This window comes from Onychomys torridus, chromosome 21 (assembly GCF_903995425.1).
Source record: "Onychomys torridus chromosome 21, mOncTor1.1, whole genome shotgun sequence".
NCBI lineage: Eukaryota > Metazoa > Chordata > Mammalia > Rodentia > Cricetidae > Onychomys > Onychomys torridus.
The window spans coordinates 33,352,320-33,366,188 of record NC_050463.1 but is presented as its reverse complement, the minus strand read 5'-3'; the positions used below and the strand labels follow the sequence as shown (position 1 = coordinate 33,366,188).

At 54.2% G+C, this 13,869-nt stretch overlaps 3 protein-coding genes across 4 annotated transcripts; 1 reads left to right on the top strand and 2 right to left on the bottom strand.

Annotated features, from left to right (window-relative positions):
• Positions 1-5,079, top strand: Abhd1 (abhydrolase domain containing 1). 2 transcript variants are annotated; one of them, XM_036170888.1, is made up of 10 exons: positions 141-204; positions 499-798; positions 2,794-2,954; positions 3,255-3,437; positions 3,579-3,624; positions 3,796-3,908; positions 4,027-4,200; positions 4,337-4,385; positions 4,468-4,633; positions 4,755-5,079. In XM_036170888.1, exons 2-10 carry the CDS (start codon positions 769-771, stop codon positions 4,961-4,963), a joined length of 1,131 nt encoding a protein of 376 aa, XP_036026781.1. In that variant the 5' UTR covers positions 141-204; positions 499-768; the 3' UTR covers positions 4,964-5,079. The 2 variants fall into 2 exon arrangements, with proteins under 2 accessions (XP_036026780.1, XP_036026781.1); XM_036170887.1 differs by lacking the exon at positions 499-798 and having other exon boundaries at positions 1-204.
• Preb (prolactin regulatory element binding) lies at positions 4,983-9,464 on the bottom strand. The gene is made up of 9 exons (XM_036170886.1): positions 8,760-9,464; positions 8,052-8,241; positions 7,365-7,585; positions 7,107-7,187; positions 6,855-6,979; positions 6,496-6,669; positions 6,273-6,345; positions 5,937-6,096; positions 4,983-5,735 (listed from the first exon to the last, which is right to left on the bottom strand). Exons 1-9 carry the CDS (start codon positions 8,892-8,894, stop codon positions 5,641-5,643), a joined length of 1,254 nt encoding a protein of 417 aa, XP_036026779.1. The 5' UTR covers positions 8,895-9,464; the 3' UTR covers positions 4,983-5,640.
• Positions 9,465-10,480: 1,016 nt separating this feature from the next.
• Prr30 (proline rich 30) lies at positions 10,481-11,668 on the bottom strand. The gene has a single exon (XM_036171205.1). It carries the CDS (start codon positions 11,666-11,668, stop codon positions 10,481-10,483), a length of 1,188 nt encoding a protein of 395 aa, XP_036027098.1.
• Between the last annotated feature and the right edge of the window lie 2,201 nt (positions 11,669-13,869).

Here is a 13,869-nt window from a genome sequence, read left to right as displayed (position 1 = left end):
GTCCACGACAAACCGCAAGCGGAAGAGTCAAAGTTCAGGAGCTAGAGCCAGCCGGGAGCCTGGGAAATGGAATACCCCCACATAACCAAGATGCTGAGTTCCTCCCTGAGCCCGCAGAACGGCACCTGGCCAGACACCGTCTCTCTGCTCTTGACTCTTGGCGTTGCTCTCTACTTGGGCTACTACTGGGCATGTGTGCCCCAGGTGGGTGAGGGCTGAGCCCTGGCGGGCGTGCTTGGGGTTCTAGAGTGTATGGGGGTAGTCTTCAGCCTGGGCTCCGGCCCTTTGTGAGAGGGTCGGTGGTTCTCCCGCGCCAAGTGAATTTTGCTGTTATGACCTACTGGAGAACCGGTTCTGCCTCTTCAGATTCTCGGGATCTTCCCCTGGCAGCTGGGTCTTTGAGGCACAGGAAGGGTGCGCCCCTCGTCCTGACCTTTGGATAAAGGTGGGGTGGAGGGTATCCCTCAAGTGTCAGAGATCTGCGCTTTCCTTTTTTAGGTGGCCTAACTAAAATATGCAGGCTGTGTTCGCTAGCTGCACAGAATAATGGAACGGGTGCCTGTGTGGTTGTGGCACCGGTCCATCAACTTAACGGGGCCTCCTTGAGGACTGGCTGAGGTTCCTGCCAAGCCTAGGACAGATGGATAATTCTACCCCTACACACTCAGCCCTGTTTGAAGTGCTAGACTCTTTGTGCATACCGTGCTGAGGAAGTCTTAACAGGTTGTTTTTTTGACCAATTTGGATATTTTCTCAACTGAAATGTAGATGATACACAATCTACATATCCCAGGAAAGGTAACATTTTAAATCTCATTAAAATCTATGTAAATGAGTCTAACAAGAACCCTATTGATTCAGTTTCTTTAAAAAGATCTATGGGAGTTAATCGCTCAGTCCTGGCTAATGGGAAGGCTGAGACATGATCACTTGAGCCCAAGAGTTCTGAGCCATCCTGGGCAGCAGGTCCTGTGCCCATAGAGTGAAGTCATGGGACCTGTCTCAGAGCACAGAGAACTGTTGTGGCCACTGGGAAATCAAAGAAATGGAAATCGGGAGTAAAGAGGTATTTCAGTGGTTAAGGGCACCCAGGTTCATTTCCTGGCACCTACATGGCACTCCCAGTTCACAACTGTCTGTAACCCTCTCTGGATTCCAGGGGCACCAGGCATATAGGTGGTGCGCAAACACTCACACACAGTAAATAAAAATAAATCTAAAATATAAATAGTAAAAAATAAAAATGTTTTAAAATCACATAAAATGCTTACTTATTAGCACAATACCTGGAATGCAGTTAGCATTCAACAATTTTAGCTAAAGTTATTTTGTTGCTTATCGAAGCTATTAATTCCACTTTGCCCTTGTTGCTCCATCTTTGGGCAGACCAATTAGCCTACAAGAGTCATAACTTCCTTCCTTCTATCTCATGAATAAGGATTAGTCTGCATTATAGCGGTGATTTCATTCTTATCCCAGGGTGAAGGACCAGGGTCCAAGCCACAGTATCCACTGGGCCTCTTTAGTGTATCATTTGCCTAGCCCCCTCTGAGTAGCAGGACTGTAGATAAAAACAAGATCTGATCTGATTAAATCACTTAGAAATGCCATTTATGATTTAAAAAAAAATTACTCCCCCAATGCTGGAGGTGGAATGTAGCACCCACCACTGAGCTAACTATTCCCCAGCCCTTCGATTTCAGTCTTTAATGTTAGATCCTCCGATTCTGTTCAGCATACTCTTAAGTCTGTGAGGCCAGGCCCTCTCATTTACTCCATGGCTATGCAGAACCAGGCAGAGGCTGAGAGTCAGGGCTTCATGCCCACTGACCTCCTTTATTCCTATTATCCCATCTCTGTCCCCTTTCTCCTAGTTGGCACGAAGAAAGGAAATATTTGTTCCCATTAGGATGCTTCCTCCTGTATAGCACCGCCTAAGAAACTGGGGCTCCACAAGAGAATATGAGGTGCCCTGGGAAAAACAGCCCTTCAGCACTGAGCACACTCACACTAGAGAGGGGGCAGAACGATGGAGACAATGGGGTACTAAAAAAGTGGGGCACAGGAAGAGCCAGACTGACCGGAACAAGCTTCAGGGGGATGCATTTGGACAATTCACCTGCAATGTGAAGGTCACAGATTGGATGGTACTGACATCTCTTTGCCTGGTCGAGAATCCCAACCAGCAGAGCCTGGTGACACAAGCCCGGCACGGAGGCAGGAGGATTAGGGTGAGTTCAAGGCCACCCTGGGCTGAAGATGTCTCGGCCCTGAAGAGCATGTACTGCCTCTGTGGATCAGTTTGTTTCCCAGCATCCATGTTGTGGCACTCTTAACTGCCTGTAACTCCAGCTCCAGAGGATCTGACACCCTCTTCTGGACCCCACAGGCAAGATCTGCACCTGTGTACATACCCACAAACAGAGGCACATAATTAAAATAAAATAAAATCATTAAAAAAAAAGACCCAAACCCCAACTAACCACCCAGAGGACCATAGCCCTTACCGTAGGGGATCAACTGAGCAGTTCATATTATCTGTTCTCCCACAGATTTGAGGAGGGGACAGACTGAGTGAGGGAGTCAGTTCTGGAGGTACACTTTAGGACTGGGGTGCTTTGGGGCACTACATGACTGTATTATTTAAGGTGACCTGGCCAATCTAGTCCAAGTTATTCTGGACCCTTCACTGTAGCAGAGCAGTGTCCCTAAGGCTGGACTCTGGGGAAGAGATTCCTCACCCTCCAGTGCCTGGGATGAGAAAAAGAGGCCAATTGTGTTGTGTGGTTACAGAGGCCTCGTCTGGTGGCTGGGCCCCAGTTTCTGGCCTTCTTGGAGCAACACTGTCCAGTCACCGCGGAGACTTTCTACCCCACACTGTGGTGTTTTGAGGGACGGCTACAAACTATCTTTCGAGTCCTCTTGCAGTCTCAACCTGATGTCCATTACCAGAGGTAAGGGCGCTCAGAACACAAGGCTGCCAGTTTCTAGGGAAAACTGATCCACCTATTTTAAGGAAGGCCATCTTTGCCATAAAGTGTGTTGATTTGAGCTTATGGAAAGACTCGCTACTTGGTACCTACACAGGCTTAATAGTCCATGCATCCATTCTCTATGGTCAGCCTTACTGTTACATAAAGCATGCCTTCAAATGATACCCATGACAAGCTGCAGAACTTGTGGGTGAACCGGGTAGACCTTTGAAGTCCAATTCCTGATAGTACCTCTGTATACTCATCTCTCTTAAACCCCAGTGAAGTCCTCCAGACCCCAGATGGAGGCCAGTTCCTTCTAGACTGGGCTGAGCAGCCTACGAGCAGTCCCAACCCGGACCCCACCACCCAGCCTATAGTATTGCTGCTTCCAGGCATCAGCGGCAGTAGCCAGGAGTCATATGTCTTACACCTAGTTGACCAAGCTTTGAAAGACGGCTATCGGTAAGGATGGGGTACGGAACCTGGGAAGGGAAAAGCGGGTCTGACCCTGATACAGTACTCTCTGGCAGGGGCCTTTCTGAAGACCACCGAAGGGGAGGGTCTTCTTGGGAGGGTCCGGCTCATGTACCTGTGTTGCCCCAGGGCTGTTGTATTTAATAACCGTGGCTGCCGAGGGGAAGAACTGCTGGTGAGTACCCTCCTTCCTGTGGTGGCCCTGCACCTGTTCCCTGTAGCATCGCCGGCCCTGGGGCTCTACCCACTTACCTCCGCCCCTCCCCTTCCGTACTCCCTCCTGAGCCCTCCTTGATTGCCTTCTCAAGGGCCTCCCTCCCTGGCCAATGACCCAGTTTGCCCTCAGACTCACAGGGCTTACTGTGCCAGCAACACTGAAGATCTAGAAACCGTTGTGAAACACATAAAGCGCCGCTACCCCCGAGCTCCACTGCTGGCTGTGGGCATCTCGTTTGGAGGGTAATAGTTGCCTGGGTTCATTCCAAAGACCCGGCTGTTCATCTTCTCCTTTCCTTCTCTTCTGCCCCGATTTACTCCGTGCCAACACTTCCCATGGCCTTTTCATCCAATTTCACAGGATACTGGTGCTGAACTACCTGGCTCGGACCGGGAAGGCGGGAGGGTTGGCAGCAGGGCTGACCATGTCTGCATGCTGGGATTCCTTCGAGACCGTTGACTCTTTGGAGACACCGCTCAACTCACTGCTCTTCAATCAGCCCCTCACTGCTGGCCTCTGCCAGCTCGTGGCCAGGTAGGACAGCAGATGTACCAGGCTCTGCTGGCGCTTGGGTCAGATCCACGTGGGGCTTTCTTGATGAGGTACGAAGACAGACGCTGTGAGCTCGGAGTTAGGGAGTCCAGACAAACCCTGACGTTTTCTCTCCCAGGAACAGAAAGATGATTGAAAAGGTGTTGGACGTAGACTTTGCGATAAAGGTATTTTTCAACCATCCCCCTTACCTGGTGTCGGTCTCCTGTTTTCTACTATCCTGGCCTACCGTACCCCTGCCCCCCACAGGCTCGCACAATCCGCCAGCTGGATGAACGCTACACAGCAGTGGCTTTTGGGTATAAAGACTGCGCGGCCTATTACCAAGCCTCAAGCCCAAGAACCAAGGTAGCTGCCATCCACACCCCCGTTCTTTGCCTCAATGCGGCCGACGATCCCTTCTCCCCAGCACACGGTGAGTGGCTTCCACAGTGACCCCAAGGCGAGTGAAGCACAGATGTGGGCTGTAATTGAGGTACGAGCCCGGATTGTCATTACAGGGGAGCTTCCTGACCTCTCTGATTCCCACCCCCCAGCCCTCCCTCTGCAGGCCGCTCAGAAGTCTCCCTGTGTTGCTCTGCTCATCACAGCTCGGGGCGGCCACATTGGCTTCCTGGAAGGGTTGCTCCCCCGGCAGCACTGCTACATGAACCGTGTTCTACACCAGTACGCCCGAGCCGTCTTCCAGCACTCAATGGAGCTGCCTGGCCTGGGGGGGCTCACCCCTGAAGAGGGAAAGAGCTGACAAGAGAGCTATTTGGGGGTCCCAGTTCAATCTTTCTTTGTTTATTAAATACCAACTCTTCCTGCCTTCTGAGCTGAGGGTTACTTTCCCTTCTCCTCAGGCTGGAATAGAGCATCCAGGAGCTTACTGTGTGTGTGTGTGTGTGTGTGTGTGTGTGTGTGTGTGTGTGTGTGTGTGTGTGGCCTGGCTGGCTCGGTGCTACCCACCTGAGCCCAGAGACCACTGCTACCTGAGTCTTGTTTTGCCTCTTCCTGCCCTAACAGCAAGTGCCAGCCCAGACTGTGTCTCAACCAAAGCCCAGGACCTCGTGTAATGGCTGTTAAGGGGACGAGGAGAGACGGGTTTCTGTAAGAAGGATCGCCACGCCTCCAGGCTCCTGGGCATCCTTCACATATTTCTAGAGAAGGAAGAGCTTGACTCTGGAGCCCTCCCTGGGAGGCAGAGGGAACGAGGCAGGTAGTGTGCCCTGGGCTTCAGACCACACCGTGCTAAATGGATCCACAGGTGATGAGTGCAGAGTTCCCAAGACCCAGAGTGATACGGGGCCACAGGCAAGCTTTAGCTGAGGGACAGGCAGTCCCCATCAGTCTAGTCGGAGGCAGCCTCAGCGGTGGACCTCGGTGATTCTGCTCTGGGAGGTGGCAGTGTCCAAGCCTGATTCCCAGTGGTCAGCGAGACTAAAGAAAACCTGGAAAGGCACTCTGGAGCATCAGGATGGTCACAATGATAAGGCCGACACACATCAGGAGCAGGAGCCATACAGGAACACTCCCTGAGGGTGGGGCAAGGGGAGAAGTGAGTCAGGGGCCTCAGAGCCGCTTCAAGACCGGAGCCCTTAACCCCTTCCATTCCAGAAGAGGCCGATAGGTGGCTACAAACAGTCCGTTTTCCAGGGGTCAATTTCGGCTATGCTAAAGATGAAGCGGTACCCCCTCCCCGCCCCCGACACGCACACACCCCAACAGTGACTCACGCCGTGAGGGCAGCAGATGCAGCTGACAACGGCTATCCACAGCCACAGAGAAAAGAGCAGTTTCGTGGGGCCCAAGAAGCTCTGGACCACAGCCCTTCTCCGGTAGAAAGGCCACATCTGTCACCACAATGCCGTGGGCCTCCTTCACATAATAGAGGCGCTAGAGGAAGAGAGAACAAGCGAGGGAAGCCCCGTAGGAGGCTCCTTTTGGGGACACATGTTCCACAGCCCCAGCAGGCCTCCCCTATGGACTGGGCCCGACTCCTTCCTGCACGCTCCTCCCCATAAGCCTGTAGCCCCCCTCCCCATAAGGTTGTGCCAACCTCTCCCCATTACCTGGAGAGAGAAAGCTATGTAGATGGCGACAGAGCCAGTGACTGTGCCTAGGCCCAGGAAGGTACCTGATTCACTGTAACATACAACAAAGTATTCATTGTTCTAGAAGCCAGCGCGCAGAAACCCTCTCACCCAACAGTGGGTCCTCAGGGGACTAGGTCAGGGCTCGCTCCCGAGCTCCCTCAAGCACCCTCCTTTCCGGCTAAGCGGCAACATCTCACACCTGACGCTGAGGCAGGAGATGACTTCATGGCCACAGGACCTGGTCCGAAGCGGCAAGTAGGAGGAACTGTCCCAGGCTGTGAGGTAGCAGGGTGGGGGCTGACGCAGGCGCTTGTGGGGGATCTGCACTGTGAAGAGTCGCAGACCACCAGGCTGATCTGGAACCTGCCCAAATCTGGAAGCCGGGCAAAAGGCTTTTCAGTTCCCGCTAGCCCTCGGGATTGAGAGGTCTTAGACCCTGGTCATGCTTGAGACCACCACCACCAAGGCTACAGTCATCCCCAGTCCCCTCCGGTCTCCGCCCACTTCCCTACGATAGCGGCCAGTGGCTCTTTTAGCCGCCCTCTGTGATCTGCACACCTGCAGGCCTGGTAGCGGTACGGTGTGCTGGAAGAGGTGGGTCCATTCTCTTGCCAGTGTAGCTGCGTCACTAGTTGCCCTTTCTGCCACACGGAGGCCTTCAAGTCCCAGCCCACAGTGACCAACTGGGCAGGGGTAAAGATTCCAAAGAGGGACAGTTAGGGCGTCTACTTACCAGGCAAGCAGCGTAAGAGCCCCCCCCCCCCCCCCCCGGCTTTTCTGCACTAGCATCCCACACCCCCACCTCCTTACCTTGCCATCAGGACCCAATGCCAAATCTCCAATCTCCCCTTCATGTGCTTTGAAATCCAGAACTTTCTCCAGGCTAGGTACCTACAGCCAAGCCAGCATCATGGTTCAGACTGGACATAACGAGAACACTCTGATCCCCATCCCTCTCGTCCCTAACGGCCGGACGCTCGCAGGCTTCCCAGAATGCATATTCGGAGTCTCACAATGCTGGTGTTACTGCAGCTGACATTCACTTCCCTTAAGCCCCTAAAACCATACCTTCCAGACACGGACATGGCCATCGGTCCCTCCCGTGGCCAGCAGGGTATTGTCGTGGTTGAAGCGCACAACTTTCTGCAGGGGTTCAGTGCTGAAGTCTGTCTGTACTGCCTCCAGATTCTTGACTTTGAGTTCAACCCCCTCACGGGGGGCTTCTGCTCCTGGCTTCTTCTCTGCTGGAGGTGCGCCCTTCCTCTGTCGAGGTCCCTGCTCCTTGGAACCTGCAACGTGAACATTCGCCGGGATTTTCAAGGCTTCTTTGTTTTCTGAGACAGGGTTTCTCTGTGTAACAGTCCTGGCTGTCCTGGAACTCGCTTTGTAGACCAGGCTGGCCTCAAACTCACAGAGATTCACCTGCCTCCGCCTCCCGAGTGCTGGGATTAAAGGCACACTCCGTGCCCTGCCCTGCCCCCCCCCCCCATGTTTGTTTGTTTTTAAGATATCCTCTTACTAAATATCACTCCTTTTTTTTGTTTGTTTGTTTTTTGTTTTGTTTTTCAAGACAAGGTTTCCTAAGCACTGAGATTGCACCACCACAACCTAGCTGAATCCAGGCTTCTCTGCATTAACTAGTCCCAGTCCTTCTCTACTGACAGCAGAGAGAGCGTGGGGTGCTACCACAACCCCACAGCTAATCTCTCTTCTTTAGAGACCAAGATCAGAGTGATTGTTTCCAAAGCCCCTCACCTGACTTCTCGGCTTTATGGCTCTTCTGTTGGTGGACCTGGAAACGCAGAAGCTGACATCGGGCATCCTGTCCAGCAGCAAGGATGTCACCAGCCAGTGCCAGGTTCATAGTGGCCCGGGTCTCTGTGTCATGACAGTGCAGCAAGGAGGCGCTCAGGCACCCGTTGATTTGCTCTAGCTGCAGAAAGTGCTGAAAGGGAACCAAGATGAGCAAAGTTCAGGCGAGCCCGGAAGTCGGTCTTCGTGGAACTCCCTGGCCTCCCGCACCTCCAGCTCATGGGGTTGGTTGTTGTGAGAGCTTTCTATGTTCTTACTGGAGCGCCCCCAATTCGTACGGCAAGCAGGGCTTAGATCACTAGGTCCAGTTTACAGAAAGAAAGGAATCCAGGCTCGAGCTGCTTGAAGGCGGACAAGACAATGTGCCTTCCCGGAAAAGGGCAGAATGAGCGCTGGACCAGCTCTCCTGGTCCTGCGTCGTGGGCGAGCCCAGCCTTCCCAGACCCGCACAGCTTTCGGTTTGTGTTTGGACGCCTCAACCACTCTTTCTCAGGTTGAAACCAGCACCCAGGCGTCTTCCCACCAGAAACGGGCAGGGCCCAAAGCTGGGGTACAGTCCACTCCTGCATCATCCCCCCGCTCGACCCCCAGCCACCCCGGAATCGCCCTCGGCCACGGCATGACCTGTTCCCCGTAGCCCTGCGCTCTCACCACGCCATTCTTGATGCCGGTCTTGGCGGCGCCCCCTCCGCCCGCAGCGATGAGCAGCCCGGTCTTGGGGTCCACCCGGAGCGCGTACAACGGGAACGGGGCCCGGTAGAGCTCCACACCCCGGCGCCGGCCCATCCCGCACGCGCGTTCACTGCCGGTCCCGCGGAGCCCACGACATGCCGCGCCCCGCCTCCCACTGCTGCCGACCCCGGTGCCGCCGTCGCCCGGAAGGCTGAGGACCCCTCTCAGTGCCGCGGGCCGGCCGCCACTCAAAGCAGCGCAGGTCTCTCCGAGCTGCGCTCGCACAACTGTCTGGACGGTGCCTCGCAGACGCGCAGTGCGCAGGCGCCGCGCTCCAGGGCCTTCCCTCCGCGCAAGCGCGGGACGCCAATCCGCGTCAGCACTAGCGAGCGGGGCGTGCTGCCACGGAACCCTGGCATCGGATCCGGTTCCTAGCCCCGAGTGACGGCGGATCTGCCATCTTTGTGTGGGGCGTGGGGCTGGAAGGGATTACTGAAGATCACAGTAAACCTTGAATTAAAAGATTTCTCGAGTTGGGACGGTCCCCACTGCAGGAGGCATGCACGGACCGTTTACGTGTTGCTCCGGAGAGGAAGTGGTTTCTCCCAGGGCTCAGCGAGGGTAGGGACTCCGAAACAAAGCTGGCTTTAAATCAGATCCACCGCTTCCTAATATCCTAATGTGAAGAAATCACCCCCGCGCGCTTTGATAGCATCCTCCTCCGCAGCTGATTGGGCTCTTTCTCAAGGCTTGACACCCGCTTCCGGACCAGAGAAGTTATGGGTGGCGGTTGCTTCTCGGCAGGTGTCTTCTGTGTTCTGCAACTGGTACCTCACTCCCACTCCTTCTTAAAGTTGCTTTATTTTACTCTATCTCTGTCTCTCTTGTGCATGCATGCGTGTGTGGTGTGTGTGTGTGTGTGTGTGTGTGTGTGTGTGTGTGTGTTGCCCCCCACCCCGCGCGTGCTTCTTGCAGATGCCCACTGAAGCCAGAAGAGGGCATTGGATCCCCTGGAACTGGCGTTACAGTTGTTGGTGCTGGTAATTGAACCTGGATCCGCTGGAAGGGCAGCTAGGGCTCTTAACCACTCAGCCATCTCTTCCCCCCCAGCCCACCCCCGCACCTCATCCTTCTGAGGGAGCCTTCTGGTCTGTGCATGGATTCCTGTGTTCCCCGGTGAATGGGCTACTAGTGATGTCTTTCCCTATGAGAAAAATGGGCTGCTGCGTGTCAACCCAAGCTATCCCGAGGAATGGGCCCAGTGGCCTAATCTTTGCTTCCAATGATCTGTCCACAGACCTGAATTAAACCCGAGAAGGGCCTTGCAGAGGTCTCTAAGCACCTCAGGGACCAGGGCATATGCCACTTGCTGGCCTTGTCCAGCCTTGTTGGGGTCTGGCCTTATCCTTTAGCCATTGATCCCATCCTGTGAGCACAGGAGAACAGGAACAAGATTCTCAGGGTTAGGCTTTATTGGTTACAGTGAACTTGAATGAGGGCCTTGGGTGTCTCTGGTCCTCTTCAACCAGGGGAGAGCAGGCTCCACAAGGGGTTCCCAGGGTTCAGGGCAGGAGAACACACCTGGCCTCCGGCCAGCCAGCCCTTCAAGGTGTTTCTGTGACTTCCCAAGGTCTGGGAAGTCCTGGTAGAGAGCGTGGGGTTTGAAGGCGGTGTTCCAGAGGGTCTCCGTTGCTCTGGAATTAAGATGGCAACTTTTGGAGAATAGATTCTGGAGACACAGACCTCCTTGGGACAGGACACGACCAGGGCTTTGGGGAGGCAGTGGCCCGTCTTGGTGCCTGAGGTGGAACCCTGAAACACTGGTTGGATTTTGTTGATTGGAGGCCTGCAGACCTGAGGCTCTCGTCCTGGGAGAGTGTGCCTGTGACTTGAGCTGCTGGTGCCTGGGCTGCAGGCGTTTGGCTCTGGAGGACCTCTCCCGGAGGCCTTGCTTCCTGCCGCTTTTTTTCTGGTAGCAGATGCAAGGCTTTGGCCTGGCCCCGAGGCAAGCGGAGGCCGAAGCCAATGCCTAAGCGGAGACGCCCAGATTCCCGGCCCTCGGCCCTGGGCAGTAGTTGAGGAAAGGCAAGTAGCCTTGGCCCAGTCTTGTGCTTGGGGGTGGGGCAAGACGGGGTGCGGGGCTGGAGGCACGCAAGACAAATGGGGTACTCCACGACTGGAGCCTGGCCGGTTGTGCCTAGCCAGAGGCGCTGCAGAAACAGTAGCTGCAGGTCTCGGGCAATTCTGCGGTGCCCCACACGGAGCACTAGCGCTTGGGCGAGGGCCTCTGGGTCCTTGAATTCTGCAGGGTCCAACTTGCTTGCCATGCATCCCTCTGCCACCCCAGGGGACCTGGTGTTTCCGGATTGAGGCCACTGCCATGTTTGTTTGTTACTGGGAATCCCTCGAGAAGGTGAGCTGGGGCTGGGGGAAGTGACCGTGGAATTGTGAAGGTCCTGGAGGTGGGCAGGAGACTGGCAAGAGCCAGGAGAGGAATTCTGCAGCTGGGAAAGAGAAGAGGAGCTGCTAAGGAGAGGGGAGGGGCACAGCCCGTAGTTGGGGGGAGAGGATGTGTGCGGAGAGGGGAGACAAGAGAAGTTTTGGCCAAAGAAAGTAGGGGGACTTGGGAGAGAGGAAGAGTAGGGAAGAGGGACAAAATCAGAATTGGAGTCCGAAGAGTCTAAGTACGGCCCAGGAGAGCGGGACTGTGGCAGCGAGAGGGGGAAGTAGGCCTTTGAGGGAGAGGGCAAGGGGGGGTGGGAAGGGGGGAGGGTCAGAATGGGGGAGAGAGATGCTAAGTTGGATGGCGGTGAGAGGACCTGAGGGGGACACCCTGGGGGCACTGCGTTCTGTAACAGCACCTGGTGGTCCTTGTTTTGAGGCAACATTGCCTTGAATCCAGGAAAAAAGTGGGTGGGGCAACAAGACCAGTGATTAGAGACCTAACAGAGTCAGTGTGGGGATCTCGGAGGCCAGTTTGTGGCTGGTGATCAAGACTGCCGTCTGCCTAGTTTTGCTGAGGGTGTCAGCAGCAGGCCAAGGGAGCATGGAGCCCCTTCCACTTGACTCTGACGTGCTCCGTTTGACGTGCTCGGTCCAGAGCCTGCCTCTAAGCGTGGCTCTTCAATTTTTCTTAGCCATTCGCTAGGGACGTAGGGAAACGGGGAATGAGAGCTGACCCTTGGGAGCCAAGGGACAACTGCAACTATGTGGGTAGAATCCGGAGGAAGACACCGTCTGTAGGACCTGCAGAGAAAAAGACAGAGGTCAAGATGGTGGAAGGGTCGGCCCACTTCTGGGCTCAAGGCTTCAGGTGCACAGTGCCAAAGTGAACGCATCAAGACCCTAGATGTGAGATCTCTGGATGTAGTTCAGCTGGTAGAGTGCTTGGCTAGCATGCAGAAAGTCCTGGGGTTGATCCCCAACCCCACATAAAGGTGGCTGGCATGCTACCACAAGCCTCTAATCCCAGCAGGGACACAAGGAGATCAAGACCAGCCTGGGTTACGGGAGTCTGTCTCAAAATAACAACAAAGACACTAGCTGTATGTCACCTTTGAGGTCAGAAAATCTGGTAAGATGCTCTAGAGAAGGTAAAGTGCAGATTGGAAGGATAGAGCATGGGATAGCGTCAAAAGAGGCGGGCGGCTTAGGGGCGTAGGGACCAAGACGAGAACTGGATGGAGAATATTGGGCAGTGACTTTTACCAATGTGGATTCCTTCCGCTGTTTCCAAAGACACTTCTTCAAATAGGGGACCTGGGAGAGAAAGCAGAGTCACAAAACAGTCTGTCTAACCCCCTCTGCCTCCAGCCTCTGACCCCTTAAACAGACCCTGACCCAGAATTCCGGTCTGAGTGGTACCCTCAGTCCTTTTTCAACCAGAGCTCTTCTGTGGAACAGGGTTTTGCCCTTCTAACCCTGACACACAGACTTTGTAAGCATCCTGATTTCCTGGCATACTGGCTCCCCTGGCCTCCTGTCACCACCCTTCAGAGTGGTATCCCTCTCGCTCCGCCTGGCCTTGGCTGAGATGATTATCAGACCCAGGGGAAGCAGCAGTAGGGTCAGCTGGTAAAAGGCTCCAAGAGACTGAAGCTTTGCCTAAGGGGCGGCGTTGCCGCCCCCAGTGGGAGCTGAGGGGCTCATTCCCGGGAAGCAGCTCTCTCTAGCATCAAAAGCCTATGTCACAGAGGACAGATAATGACATCATAGATTCTGTCCTCCCCTCCCCCAATGCTCTGGATCTCCCCCCTCTCACTCCCTCCCTCTCTCCCCCCTCCCCCCTCCTCTCCCCCTTTCCCCTCCCCCTTTCTCCCTCCTCTCTCTCTCTTTTGCTTTTGTTTTTTGAGACAGGGTTTGTTTTTGTAGCCCTGGCTGTCCTAGAACTAGCTCTTTAGACCAGGCTGGCCTCCAACCCACAGAACTCCACTTGGCTCTGCCTCCCGAGTGCTGGGATTAAAGGCATGTGCCACCACAGCCAGGCTGTTTTGGTACAATTATCAAGTAGACAGAATTGTCGGGTGCACACCCATGAACCTAGCTCCGCCTCTAATGCTCATGATCACTCCCCGGTGGGCTGAACCTTCCAGCTTCCTCCTTGGCTTGCTTTCTAAGGAAAGCTGTCTTCCATACTCTTTCATCCTTGGAATATTATTATATGTTTTAATAGCTGTTTTTAAATATTTTGTTTGTTTAGATGTATGTTTCTGTCTCTGTGTGTTCCTGTACTTGTGAAGGCCTGAAGAGGGTGTTGGGTCCCCTAGAGCTAGAGTTTTAGACAGTTGTGAGTTGCCTAACATGGGTGCTGGGAACTGAATTCCAGGTCTCTGCAAGAGCAGCCAGTGAGTGCTCTTAACTGCTGAGCATCATTCCAGCCCCATAGCTATTTTCTTTTTATTATTATTTTACTTTATTAAATTGTTTATTTATTTACTTCTTTTGTGTATTGGTGTTTTATCAGCACATATGTCTGTGCAAGGATGTCAAATCCCCTGGAACTGGAGTGACAGACAGTTGTGAGCCGCCATGTGGGTGCTGGGAGTCGAACCCAGGTCCTCCGGAAGAGCAGCCAGTGCTCTTAACCACA